This window comes from Peromyscus leucopus, chromosome 22 (genome assembly GCF_004664715.2).
Source record: "Peromyscus leucopus breed LL Stock chromosome 22, UCI_PerLeu_2.1, whole genome shotgun sequence".
NCBI lineage: Eukaryota > Metazoa > Chordata > Mammalia > Rodentia > Cricetidae > Peromyscus > Peromyscus leucopus.
In genome coordinates, this window is record NC_051081.1 from 52,886,396 (window position 1) to 52,900,649 (window position 14,254).

Genomic DNA, 14,254 nt, shown 5'->3' on the forward strand with positions numbered 1-14,254 from the left:
AAAGGTATCCTGACTACTTGGGGAGTCAGGTGACACCTTGAGCTGCTAGGACAGCTCAGCCCTGGGGGGCGAGGTATCCCAGACACCTCAAGCTGCTAGGACAGCTCTGATGGCTGGAGCTGCCATGAGACAGCTCAGTCCTGGAAGGGAAGGTATTCTGACTGCTCCAGGCAGGAGAGTCAGGCCTGGAGCTGCTAGGACAGCTCAGCAGGGAAGGGTATCCTGACTGTTCAGGAGTCAGGCTATACCTGGTGTGGTGGGGGATGGTCTCCCTGTAGGATATAGCAATCCTGCTCCCCTTCTGGAGAGGCCCCACTTAAGGGGGCTTCCAAGCAGAGCTCTGCTTCTTCTCTGGCCTAAGATGTTGCTTCTTTTTTCTTCACTCTGCCAAAGGGGAAACCCCTGCAGAAATGTAGCCATCTCCTCTGGCTTTGGAGAAAAGGTTACTTTTCAGCTCCCCCTTGATCAGTCCTCAGAGGGACATCTCAAGCAAGGTTTTTTTCTGCTCAGTCTGCTATGGGACGTCTGTCTTAGCAATCTTCTTCTCTGTGCTGACAAATTAAGATCTTCACACCCCAAACTCTTTTGAGAAAGAGGTTTATTTGGGAAGGAGCAGTCCAGGAGAATAGCTGCCTCTACCAGGGTGAAGAGAACAGCCCACAACTGACCAGGCAGGGCAGTTAATATAGGATGTCTTGGGGGTAGAGTCAACCAGGGATTGATTAGTTTTTTTCTGCTCAGGGATTAGTCAGTTTTGTGGGTTAGGGGCAGAGATGGCTCTGATTTCAGAGCCAAATTGTGTTTGTTTCACTGGCATTTCTTGGCTTTTTGACATTAATTCTAAGGCCAGGGCATATTTCTTTCACTGACTCTGATTCTAGGAACCAAGAGTGTTTCTGTGGTACTAGTTTCAGAGTCAGGACATGTTTCCTTGGTTCTGGATTTAGTGATTAAAGTGTTCCTTTCTCTGGCTCAGGTCCCAGACCTAGGCTGTGTTTCTTTCCCTGGTTCTTGGCTTCAGGGTCAGGGTGCTACTTTCTTGCTCTGTGATTGTTAGTTTCACTGGTCGGTTGGCCAGGATCAGAGATGGCTGTGATCTCAGAGCCAAACTGTGTTTCTTTCACTGGCCTTTCTTAGCTTTTTGACACTAATTCTAAGGCCAGGGCATATTTCTTCCACTGACTCTGATTCTAGGGTCCAAGAGTGTTTCTGTGGTACTGGTTTCAGAGTCATGGCATGTTTCCTTGGTTCTGGGTTTAGGGATAAAGTGTTTCTTTTTTTTTTCTGAACCCAGACTGTGTTTCTTTCCCTGGTTCTGGGCTCCAGGGTCAGGGTGGGTTTCTTTAGCCAGCCCCTTTTCCCTACAGTGAGGTCTGGAGTGGACATGTGTGGGTGATCAGCAATTCTGCTAGGACCCAAATAAGACTAAGACATTTGAGGAGACACACTTCTCCTCTCCTGAGTATGGTAGGGGACTCTCACATTAACTTAATTTTAAGTACTTATAACAAATATGATTGATACTACATAGTGTCTTTTAGAAAACATTCTGCCATTTCATGGTCGTAAGAATTCTGTAAGATAGGTCATCTCCCCTGCAAAGAATTAGCAAACTGCTGCTTAGAGTGGCCAGTCACATAGCTGTGCTGACAGGGCTGGGATCTGACCAGAGTCGTCCGACTCTTAGCCTGTGATTTCCTGCCTGTGAGTCTGTGCTGAGATATGTCCTATTTTCTGCCTCCCGGCCATGTCTCTGTTCTGGCCATTGGTAGCCAATGGGTACAGTGGGTGCCAAAGTCTGTCCTCCAGGCCTAACATGCCACACTCCCTTCTTCTAAATAGGGTCCCCAGGGTTCAGGGTCAGTACCTTCTTGCCTCTGGTGTGTGTGTGTGTGTGTGTGTATGTATGTATGTGTGTGTGTGTGTGTGTGTATGTATGTATGTGTGTGTGGAATGATGGGCTGACCCTTATTTCTCAGTCTCTGATTGTCTGTTACTCTCTTTGAAGAAAATCTGTTGGTGACTTTTTATTCATCTTGAGATGTTCAGACATGCTCCCCGAATGAGCAGGCTATGTGCCATCTAGTGCTGGGCTGGGGAAGGCTTGGGAGGGAGAGATGTAAGGGTGGGACAGGCTCCTGAGTCCTCTTGCTGGACAGGCAGAGCAAAGCAGGGTCTGGGGACTGGTAGAGCAAGGGTCTCAGTAGAGGTGATGTCCCCAGTCAGGTCTTAAGAGTCATATAGGAAGTGTGGGAGGGAGGTGTTTGCCAGACCAGGGTTCTTCTGTGCTTCTGTTGGATGTGGGTTGGGAAGTGGGGCCCCAAGCCTGGGAAGTGTGTGTGTGTGTGTGTGTGTGTGTGTGTGTGTGTGTGTGTGTGTGTGTGTGTCTTAGCAGAGCAAGGAGTGGGAGGACCCCAACTGGTATTGTGTGTGGTGTCAGGTACACAGGACAGCCCTGTGGAAAGGGCGCTCCATGCAGTGTATAGTATGAGGTAGGAGGGTCACCAGGCTCTGGGTATTCATGAGAAGTGGTTCTTCCTGTATCACTCTAGAGACAACTTTGAACTTGGGAGGGTAGTGAGTATGGGGAAGAGGGGCAGGCCCTCATAGTCTGCTGAGCCTGTGGCTTATGTGGACATGAGGTAGGTTAGGGTCACTGACCGACACAGAGAGTGTGGAGTAGCTGAGAGGTGTGGTAGGGAGGCACAATGCTGGATGCCTTATTCCTCGGGTGGGACTTCCCATGATGGGTGATGGCCAGTGATGGGGGTGACAGGGAGGTGGGGCTCAGGCAGGATTGGCCCTATTATCGAGTGAAGGATGCGGAGACTTGCAGCATGCCGCAGAACAGTTGTGGGGTAACTTGAGGCAGAGACAGAGGGTGTGACTTGAGTGAGTGGGAGTAGGGACAAGGTGAGAGGTGGGGACCTATGCTGTCCACGTGGTGGACTGAGGGACGGAGACCAACGGTCAGGGCAGCCTTTCAGAGGAGCTCACGACAGCAATGGAGTGGCCCACGGGGCTCTGGCCAAGGTGCTGGGCCAGCCTGCTGCCCAGCTCAGGGGTAGCCTTGACTCCCCAGTCTTTTCCTCCTGCTTCTCTGTTCACCCCTGGCCAGTAGGACTGGGAGAAGAGAGTTATTGTTCTTCTATGCCAGGACCCCCCAAATTTCTTCCTATTTGGATATCCTGACGTCAAGTCCTGAGAAGGCCTTGCCTTTGCCTCTGCATATTCATTCTTAGGAAAGAGCCCAGCAGGCCTGGGGAATGTAAGGAAGGTGTCCCTCCTGGCCACCATACTCCACTCTATGGTCTGAAAATGGAAGCCACCTTGTCCAGTTACCCTGTAATATGTCCAGCAGAGCGTGGGGACACCTTGGCTACCAGTGTGCATTTACTGAGTGCATCACTGGGTATATCCCTACTGATGAGACATGTACCCTCCTCAGCTCTGTCACTGTTTCCCCTGACACACTGTGTGTCTCCCTCCCGCTCCCCACCACTGGAGAATAGGCTTTCAGCCTACCTCACCTCCACATGTCATCTACTGGAGAGAGGTTGGATTCTGGTGCACACCACCCCTCTGAGTCTCTGGGGACCTGTCCTTGGTGGTCTATAACCTTGGTGGTTTGGGGGTTCTGCTGTCCTTGCTGTTGGTACTGACTAGTGTTTGCTCATCTGAAGTTTGTGGTTTGTTTTGCAGATCAAGCCGGTGGTACATTGTGATATCAACGTGCCTTCCAGGTGGCAGACACAGAGCAGGACATCCCGCCACATAAAGTGAGTTCATTGTCATGAGCGCCAAACCTGAGCCTGTCCTGGCTCCTCACAGGCAACGCTCTCCAGCTGGGCCACCTATTCTCAGCCGGTGCCTCCCTTCCTCTTCGGCTTCCTCTCCTCCTCCGTCTCTCTGGTCACATACCACCTCTCTGTGGTCAGCCTTCAAGTTGTCCTTCTCTGAGGACGCTGTCCAGTTGGGGTGACGTCCTCTGCAGCAGTTTCCCTGAGGTAAAAAAGCGGTTAGAGAGAGAGAGAAGGGAATGGCCCAGGGAGGCCAGCTTTGCTTCTCTCACCTATCTGCAAAGTCTCTAGGACTGTGTCTTGGATGTCCCCCGCTGCCGTCAGCTTCCAGAAGGGAGGCATTGAGAAACACAAGTCAGGGGTTCCCACTCTGCCTCTTGAAAATACCGGGCCTCAAAAGAGCCAGGCTCTCAAGCAGTAGGCGCCTTTCTTGGACCTGTAATGTGCAGAGAAAGAATAAGTACATGGTTAGTCTAAAACAAAAGCCCCAGGAGCTTGGCAAGACAGTGGGTAGAGACACTTGCCCACAGGTCTGATAACTTGAGTTCAACCTCTGGAAACTATAAGGTGCCAGAAAAGAATTGATTTCTGGGAGATTGTCCCTTGATCTCCACATTGGTTCTATACTCACACATTCAGACATACATCTGCAAATACACACACACACACACACACACACACACACACACACACACACACACAAGGTTTTAGGTCATTGGTTCAGTGAGTGAAGGTGCTTGTTACTGAACCTGATGACCTCAATTCAATCCTCTAGACTCACAGGGTGGAGGGAGAGAATTAACTCCTATAAGTTGCTCTCTGACCTTCATACAAGGTCTGTGACATGTACAAGCACACACACACACACACACACACACACACACACACACACACACCCCACAAATGCAATTTAAAAGTGTTTGAAAAGTACCAGGACTTCTCTGAAATGATAGAAGTCTCAGTGTTTCTCTGTTTTGCAGACACCATCTTTTCTATAGACCATGCCACACTCTTAGGGAACATAACTTGTTTGTGAGTCCTGGTTAATGAAGACCCATACATCTCTGTAGTGCAGCTTTGGGCCATGGTCCAGGAGATTGGTGACTCTTGCAGAAGATGTGTTTTACCTCCTCATAGGAATGCTGGGAAGTTCCACTAGATGGACCCAAATAGCCACCTAAATGCAGCGTCCTTCCACTACGGAAAAAGTGATCATATTGGCCGGGAGAGCTTGCGATTGTGAAAGCAGGTGGAAGTTAGGGAGAGCTTCTGTGTCCGGTGCTCTGTGTCAGGCATTCAGGGTAGGAAGGACTTTGACCTTCCCTTGGAATGGAATGGCAAGGCTGACGTCACTTGTGGAGTGTGGCTTTTGTTCTGTGGAGGGACAGCCTGGAGCTCCTTGGTGGGACAGAGGGGGCACCACATAGATGGCTGTGACCGTAGAAGTGTGAAGTCACCCAGCTGGAGGCTGAGGCTCAGAGGTGGGACCTGGTTCTGGTCTTCACCATGGAACCCGTGATTCCCACTCTGCAAGGACATCCTTCGCCTATGCTGCTCTGTAGTAGGGTTGCCCTCTCTCAGTGTAGCTTCATGTGGAGAAGTAAAGAATAGTGTGTGTGTGTGTGTGTCGGGGGGATGGGGTTCAGAGAATTTTATTTCCATTGTTTCTTAGAAGTGAACTGGAGAAAAGTTTACAAATCCTGGGAATGGTTTCCCAGAGACTCCCTACTCCCTGTGGGAGAGTGTTCAACACCACAGAGGTGAGGTCATTGGAACTGGAGGGTAGCAGGCAGGTATTTGGTCTGTTGATGAGCAAGAGTAGGCAGGGGACAAAAGGTGACAATTAAGACCATGCCCCAGACCATGGGTAGAAGTTGGCTGTAGCAGCATGCATAGATCTGCTGCATAGATCTCGGGCAGTGGTCTGCCTCGGGCCATTGCTAGCTGCCGAGGCCATTGCTAGCTGCCAAGGCTCCTAGTAGAGCCTCAGGTTGAAAAGTTCATCGGGAGTCTCTTCCCATCTCACCAGTACTTCAATTTTTAGTTGTGAGACCCAGACCTGAAGTTTAACATCAGTGTATACCATGAGTGGAATCGTGCAGAATCCCACCTGAATTCAGTTCATTGACCAGTGTGGTCCTCTCCCCTGGGAGTGGCGGAGGTGTACACAAGTAGGCAGCTTGGGTGACTTTGGGCTTGGAGGTATTTTGGCAGAAAAGTGTTTAGGAAACACTTGGAAGATAGTCAGAGTGAGGACGACAGTCTTTGGTGTTGGTCACGGGAGAAAGCCATCTGTCCCCATGGAGGAAGAGGCAGGGAACAGCTCCCCTTGGCCTGCACCACATCACAGGTTTTGCTGAGACTGTGTTTGTGGTAGAAGTGAGGATAACTGCCAGTCAAGATAAAAGTTGACGAGTCCAGAACCATTGTTTTCTCACTTCTGCAGTGAGGACTCATGCTGTGTAAAGGATACTTGGAGGCCATCCAGTGGTCATCTGAGCAGACTAAACATCTGGCCTTTCCCTGTCCAGTTCCTTCCAAGTGCCAGGTTGTTACTTAGGCCGTTAGGCCCTTCATGCATTATTGGGGAGCATTGCAGTGATGGTGTCTCTCCCAAGGGAAAAGGGGTGTCTCACCAGTGCCTGGGAATTGAAGTGGGACCCAGGGTTTAGTCCCATGCTTGGAAGCCATTTGGAGTCCTCATGAACTGGGGAAGAGACTTTGAACATACCTATCGGTCGGTTCATTTATGAGCATCTCGAGTTCTTTGTACTATATCCTCTACTGTGTGTGTGTGTGTGTGTGTGTGTGTGTGTGTGTGTGTGTATGAGTGTGTATTCTCATGTGTGTAGGTGTGCATGCACATGTGCGCACCAACCTGTGGAGGCCAAAGGACAGATTTTGTTATCATTCAGTAGCCACACTCCATTTGTTTTTGAGATAGTCTCTCACTGGCATGGAACTTGCTGAGCAGGCTAGTTCCCAGGAGACTTGGCCATGAGGCCCCAGGGATCTGATTCTCTCCTACTCTCCAGGGTTGGGATCACACTTGTACACCATCACACCTGGCTCTTTTCTTTTTCTTTTAAATATATGGATTCTGGGGATCAAACTGAGGTTTTCATGCTTGCAAGACACGCACTTGCTGCCTGAGCCATTTTCCTAGACCTTCCCACTTTTTTTTGTATATTTGGTATTAGTGCATGTATGCATGTTCACATAGGTGTGGGTACACATGTGTACATGTGTATGTTGAGGCCAGAGATTGGCATCCACAGAGGCAGGGTCACTCACTGAACTTCGAGCGTGCTGATTTTTATCCCTGTCTGTGATTTCCAGAGGTTGGGGTTACGGCGGCTGCTAAGCCTTCCCAGCTTTTAGGCGGGCACTAGGGACCCAAACTTGGTCCTCACACTTGCCCAGCCAGTGCTTTATTTGCCGAGATACCTTCTTAGACCTGTTAATCTTCTTTTCCCCCTTTAATCACTCCAGTTTGCTGAGATGATAGCAGAGCTTCTAGAAAGTGTGCTACGGGAGTCTGTTTGTGACTGGTGTATCCACTGCAGTTGTGAATTTTTCAAAAATATACTAGGTTTCCAGTTTTGGAAGTGGGGAGGCTGAGACCAAAGAGAACAGGAAGTCCAGCTGTTCACCTGCTTCAATCTGACTCCAGCACTCTACTGCCCCCTACATTTGCTAAGTGTACCCGGTCAGGGAAGACCAAGAGCCTGGTGGAAATTTATTATCTTCATGACCTCACTGTCCAGCAGGGAATGAGGGGTGACAGGAAGGATGAGGCAGCTCTAGAGACCATGGCTTTGACTTTGGTAATGAAGGACTCTCCAATTCAACCCAGCTTGCAATTTGAATTGGTTCTTGGGTAAAAGTGTGTAACATGAATTGCTTAACAGTCTTATTAATAAAAAACCCGGAGCCAGATATTGGGGTAAATTCTGAAATATCAGAGGAATAGGACAAGCCAAAGCCAACCTCACCTTACTGACCTTCAGTCTCCAAAGAAACCTACTTCCTGTATACCCACACATATATTCCTTTCTGTTCTGCTCACTCATTTACTCTCTCCACCCAGTTACATCACTTCCTCTTCCTGCCAAGCTCTGTCACTTCCTGTCTGTCTGTACAGACCTCCAGACCTTTATGGTAAACTAGAGTTGAAATTTAAGATGTGTGTCACCACGCCTGGCTCTGTTCCCAGTGTGGCCTTGAACTCACAGAGATCCAGACAGATCCCTGCCTCCCAAGTGATAGGATTAAAGGCATGTGCTACCATTGCCTGACTTCAATGTCTAATACAGTGGCTGGCTTTTTCCTCTGATCCTCAGATAAACTTTATTGGGGTACACAGATAATATATCATCACAAAAGTGTTTGCTTTATCAGTGGATTGAGGGAGGAAAGAGGCAGCCAGCCCAAAGTGTGAGGTGATACCCATGGCTCTCCCCAACACAGCAGAATTTGGCTACCTTAGCATAATGGTGGCAACAGGAATAAACATGGCCCTAGCTTTCTTGCAGCTGTGGCCATCAATCTTTCTGAGAAGGGAGATATGTCATAGAAAGGATGCTTAGTCAGAAGAACTCTCTTGGGGTTGGAGTCAGAAGGACTTGGCTTTCCACCGAGCCTCTGTGACTAGGGAAGCCACTGGCCTCTGTTTCTTCAGCTGGGTCCCAGAGTTGTGGTATTTGTTTTACTGAGTCACTGGGAAGTTTGAGACTTTATAACGTATCTTTATAACATACATGGGAAGTGTGCAGTAAACGGCAGCTACCATCATCACTTGCTGGCTAAAATCCACATACTGCTCCATCTAGATCCATATGCTATTTCCCAGCTTCCAAAATTTAGAATATTTTCCTTTCCTCTATTGCTGGAAGTAGCATAGTAGGTAGTGTGCTGACTAAGCAATGTGTGCCTTTCCTTACCTACCTCAGAATTACTTTTTATAAATGTTCTATATTTTACAGAGAGAGTGTACGGTTGTAAAAGATACCAACAAAGCAAATCTCCCTTCCATCTTTCCTCTCAAGTTCTCTGGTGACTTCCCTAGCAGTGATAGACAACTGCATTGTGTTCAGGTAGTCACCTGTATGTTCACTGCTTTTTATATGTAGTTTACCCAGGAGATAGTTTCTTATCAGCATTTATCAATATATCATGCCTGGTGAGACAGCTATATCGTCTTGAAGTCCACGAGCACCATCAGCATGTATTTCACCATGGTAGGATTTAATGTGTGGCTGATGTCACCTGTTCACGGAGGAATTCTGGAAACTGTGGGTATTTAGATAAGACTGGCTGTGCTGCTCCCTAGAGCACTGGGGGGGACTGACAGTTGGGTCCCTGGACAACCTTGGCTCTATGAGGCATCTGGATTCCCTGAAGGTCCCTGCTCAACTTCAGAGTGATTTGTTAGTCTCTCATTTGAACTTGGAATTCCCTAACTTAAGGTCTGGAGATTATATGTATTTCTTTCCTTTACCTTAAACATCTTATTTGCTTATGAAAAATGTGGGAATCTAAAATCAAAGGCTCAAACTCCCCAAGTATGCACTCCTGAAGAACAACCACTGGTAGCCTCGAGGCACATAGATGCGTGTGTTTTCTTCCTGAAGCTTAATGCTGCTTTTAATTTAATTTAATTATTTTTTTTAATGCATTCACTATATTTGGTCACAAACCCTTGATAAATGCAAATGCAAACATGAATCATTTTGGGTAGCTGTGTAACTTAGTGTATGTAGTATCATGATTTAACTGTAGCTCTCTGACCAGACATTTAGGCCTTTGAGTCTTTGTTTTTTTTTTAAATAATGATAGTGTGAGAGAGATCTTCACACATAAAGTCTGTGTCCGAATTTCTGTGAGGTGGCTTTCATGGCAGGGAGTGATGGGATCTGTGGGTCTCACATTGATTTCGCTTGTTATGTTATCCACATTGTTCTGTTCAGCTATACGGGTGGTGTGTGCCTATTCTCAACATTCAGGTGATGACTGCCTATTGGAACCTCAAAGGTTAGGGGACTGGAGAGATGGCTCAGCTGATACAGTACTTGCTTTGCAAGCATGAATTTGGTCCCCAGAACCCATGGTGGTCAGCACTTGTAATTCCAGCACTAAAGACGAGGGGATGATGGAGTACTGAGGCTCACTGGCCAACTGACCTAACCTCCTTGGAGAGTTCCAGGCTCTGTCTCAAAAACCAGCTGGATAGTGTTCAGCTGAGGCTGTCCTCTGGCCTACACACACACACACACACACACACACACACACACACACACACACACATATGCGCTGTGCGCACATGCAACCTTAAAAATGTAGGCAAAATATAACAAGCTTGTGTTAAAGTACTTTATTTTTGTTAATCTGCATTTAGAAAGATATTTTTAATTAATTGATTCATTTATTTTACATCCCAATGGAAGTTCCCCTCCCTCCTCTCCTCTCATTTCCCTCCTCCTGCCTCCTCTTTATCCCTCCCAATCCACTTCTGTTTCTGTTCAGAAAGGGGCAGGCCTCCCATGGGTGTCAATGAAGCATGGCATATCAAGTTGAGGTAGGACTAAGCTCCTCCCCTCATATTAAGGCTTGGTAAGGCCACCCAGTATGAGGAATAGGTTTCCAAAAGCCAGCCCAAGTGTCAGGGACAGGTCCCACTCCCACAAGTAGACTAAGCTATACAACTGTCACACTTACATAGAGGACTTAGGTGGGTCCCATGTGGGCTCCCTGACCGTCAGTCTAGATTCTGTGAGTTCCTATGAGCCCAGGTTAGTTGTCTCTGTGGGTTCCTCTTGTGTAGAAAGGTTTTTAACATAAATCATTTGCAGTCATTGGGAACACTGTGTGGACTCTTCATTGTCTGCTCCATTTTTTTCCTTCAAGGCAGTGTTTTAAATACCAACAGAAGCTGAAGTCTGGAGCTGGCTGGCTGCAGGTCTCTCTTGCCTCAAAGCTTTAGTGGAGGAAGCAGATTCTGTCCTCTGGGACAACACATTCAACCAGTGTTTCTAGTGTCTCTGAGAAGAAGATACATTTACTATAGTTTAAGTTATTCACATTTAAGGGAAAAGAATCCAAATAAACAACAGCAAATAACACAAAGAAACTTGCAAGTCAGAGTTCTACAGTTGAGCTCACACACTGTTAAAGAAAACATAAGCTGAAAGAAATAAGCCTTGTACGCTACATTTTTTTTTTTTTTGAGGCAGATTCTTTCTATGTGGTCCAGGTTGGTCTAGAACATAGGATATTCCAGCCTCAGCTTTCCATGTGCTGGGATTAGAAGTGTGTACCACCATACATGGTCTATTTTACCCCATTTTAAATGAAAATTATGAGACTTTGAAACTACCTTCCAGGGGTGGTGATTCCTGGGGCACAGCAAATAAAATAGGAGCTTTGGCTGAGTTTTGAAGAGGTTCTCAGTACACCTTTCCACACACAGCAACAATGAACTAAGCCTATTGGGGTCATATTGCTGCCTGAAGACTGGGGGTGAGGTCGGGTGTTTTGCCAACTCCACCGGGTGTCTCTCTAGGCTCCGTGACAAGGGACATGACTGTATTTTCTAGACATAATTCTCCCTTTCATTTTCCAGCTGGACACTATTTTCTTCTAATTTAACCACCATAGGAACATGACATTTTTAAGAAGTAGAATTTTGTCCCGCTCATTTGGGTGCCTTTAGCTATATGGAAAGGTACTTTCTGAGCTGTGGACAGAACTCAGTTGTTACGGTGTGGTCTCACATGCATGAAGCCCTGGGCTCCATCCTTAGCAGTGCATAAACCGGAAGTGTATGCCTGTAATCTCAGCCCTTGGGAGGTGGAGGCAGGAGTACCAGAAGGGCAAGGTCATCCTCAGCTGCATAGTGAGCTTGAGACCAGCCTGCTGGGCTACGTGAGTCCCTGTCACAGTGCAATGCAATGCAAAAACAGTGCTTTCCTAGCACCATTTTTACGTCAGCAGACTTGAAGACTGTACTGTAGGACTTGGTGTAGTGTTAAGGGTGGTTCAGTGCATTAGAATATTTTTGCATTTCTGTAAATACACCTATGTTTTGTTTTCTTTGAGTTTTCTGTGTTTTCCCCTTTGATTTTAAGGTAATAATGATGCTTTTTTTCTTCTTATCCCTACAGTGTTTTCACAAATGGAAGAATATTCATCCCACCTATAAAAATTATTATACCCAAATTCAGCCTGTCAGATTGGAATAGTGTGCTGGCCATCATTGGAGAAAAAGTCTTCCCTCTGGGAGGCGTTCGAAAGTAAGGCACTCTCAGGTGGGCAGTCAGGAGGGGACTGGAGGGGAGAACTGGGTGTTCACCCTTTATTTTAAGCTGGTTTCATGAATCTATTCAACAAACATTGAGCACTGGGCATGAGCTCTGTGCAGGGGCCACAGCATCTGAAGGAAGGGCCTCCGGTGGGATGGCTCAATGGATAATGTGCTTGCCAGGCATGCTTAGTGAGCTGAGTTTGGTCCCTGGAACCTCTGTGAGGGTGGAAGGAGAGAGCTGACTCCACGAAGTCGTCCCCTGACTCCCCAATGCACCTTAGCAACGTGTACCCCTCATTGCGCATATAACAACAACAAACGACAAAGAACCATGCACCCCAGAACCCCCACTTGAGCCGCAGTTGGAGGAGGCACTGCAGTCCTTGGTGGCCTGTAGAAGCTGGGGGACCACATGGGGAATCAGCCATGAAGGCAAAACTCAGCAGACGAGTGAGGAAGTTTTGCTTCTACAGGGCAAAAGGGTTCAAAGGAGTCAGCCCAGAATCACAGCCTCTCACTGAGGCTTTACGGTCAAGTCTGTCTCCAGCCATCTGTATCTTTGTGGCCGTAAGAACACACACTTCTTTGGTACCTTTTTCTTCATCTGGAAAGTGATATTAGTGATTTCTAAAAGTCAGCATCCATGCTCAGCACATCATTCAGTGTGTGGCATGTTGTATGTGATGACAGAGGAGCAGCTGTGCAGAAGGTCAAGACTGGATAGGTATGGTGCATGGGGAAAGGACGTCACCTGTCACTGTAGGAGGCATATTGTTTTGGTTGTTCATGTTTGTGTTTTTGGGCTGGGATCTAGGCATCTGGAGTGATGATGTTTGAGGGATTTGTTGGTGTAGATATCTGGTCTCATCTTTGTTGGGTGGGTGTTCCGTTCTTCGGTTGGTGTTGCCCAATCTGGATCCTAGCCAAGTAGGGTGGCTGTGGGGTCCCTGGGTTCTAGCCAAGTGAGTTGGGTATGGGGGTTCTTGTAGAGAGCTGTTCTGTAGGTTGGGGTGGGTGAGTCACATAGAAATGGAGATAGTTTAGAAGGAGATGCTGGGAAGGGAGGTGGGGAAGAACTAAGGGGACCCTGGGTCAATAGCAAGAGGCCAAGTCCCAAGGGAATGGAAATGGACTGGGAATGGGTCTCCTGTGGGCAGGTTGCTGCAGGACTAAGGGTGAGTCTGAAGAGGTTTGAATGGAGGGCAGGAAGAAGGATAAAGGTTTCCTACCAAAGTCCCAGCCTCCTATGGCAGCTGTGTGTCTCTGGTAGAGAAAAGTTCTGCAGGTTGGCGGGTCACAGAGAACTGGAGATGGGCTAGGAGGAAAGACTGAAGGGGGCCGTGGGAAAGAACTAGGGGAACCCTGAGTCCTCACCAGGGGGTCAACTACACCTTCATTTTGAGAAAGTAGCTGAATTGGCTATTAATTGGTGAAACAAAAGATTAGAGACATTTAGAGATATCTATTACCCCACCCCCACCCCCGTGTGTGTGTGTGTGTGTGTGTGTGTGTGTGTGTGTGTGTGTGTGTGTGTGCATGTGCATGTGCGCGCGGGCGCGCATATGCACAAGCACGCACCTGTAGGTCAGAAATCAACTTCAGGTTTCATTCTTGGGAACCATTGCCTTGTTTCCTGAGACAGGGTCTCTCAAGATCCCAAGGATCGATGGTCAACCAGCCCTTCTTTCTTAATGGTCTAATGATGAAATCCCTTCCTGGGTTGCAAACTCTTTGTTAATTGCCCTTCAGCTACATGTTTGTGTATCCTGTTGGCATTTTGCCCTCAGTGATAGGCAGACTCCTGGGTTTAGAGATTTTTTTTTTTTTTTTTTTGGTTTTTTTGAGATAGGGTTTCTCTGTGTAGCTTTGAGCCTTTCCTGGAACATGGAACTCACTCTGTAGGCCCGGCTGGCCTCAAACTCACAGAGATCTACCTGGCTCTGCCTCCTGAGTGCTGGGATTAAAGGCTTGTGCCACACCACTTGGCGGGTTTAGAGTTTTTGTATAGGTTCCTCTGGCCACTCCAGAATGCTTCACCTATTCCTACATGATGGGTAGCCTGCTACCACTCTTGAAGACAAATGAGTTCCTTTTGTCTTGTGAAGCCCATGGTTGAATTACATCTTCCTCCTCTTGAAATCCATGTTAGTCA

At 47.6% G+C, this 14,254-nt stretch overlaps 1 protein-coding gene across 2 annotated transcripts in view; it reads left to right on the plus strand.

Moving 5' to 3' along the window:
- The window catches only part of Dcdc2c (doublecortin domain containing 2C), a 67,889-nt gene that overhangs the window by 9,047 nt on the left and 44,588 nt on the right, over window positions 1-14,254 (plus strand). For both annotated transcript variants that reach the window (XM_028883164.2, XM_037198179.1), the window contains exons 3-4: window positions 3,703-3,779; window positions 11,963-12,091. In XM_028883164.2, coding sequence (XP_028738997.2) covers window positions 3,703-3,779; window positions 11,963-12,091 — 206 coding nt within the window. The remainder of the gene's footprint in view (window positions 1-3,702; window positions 3,780-11,962; window positions 12,092-14,254) is intronic.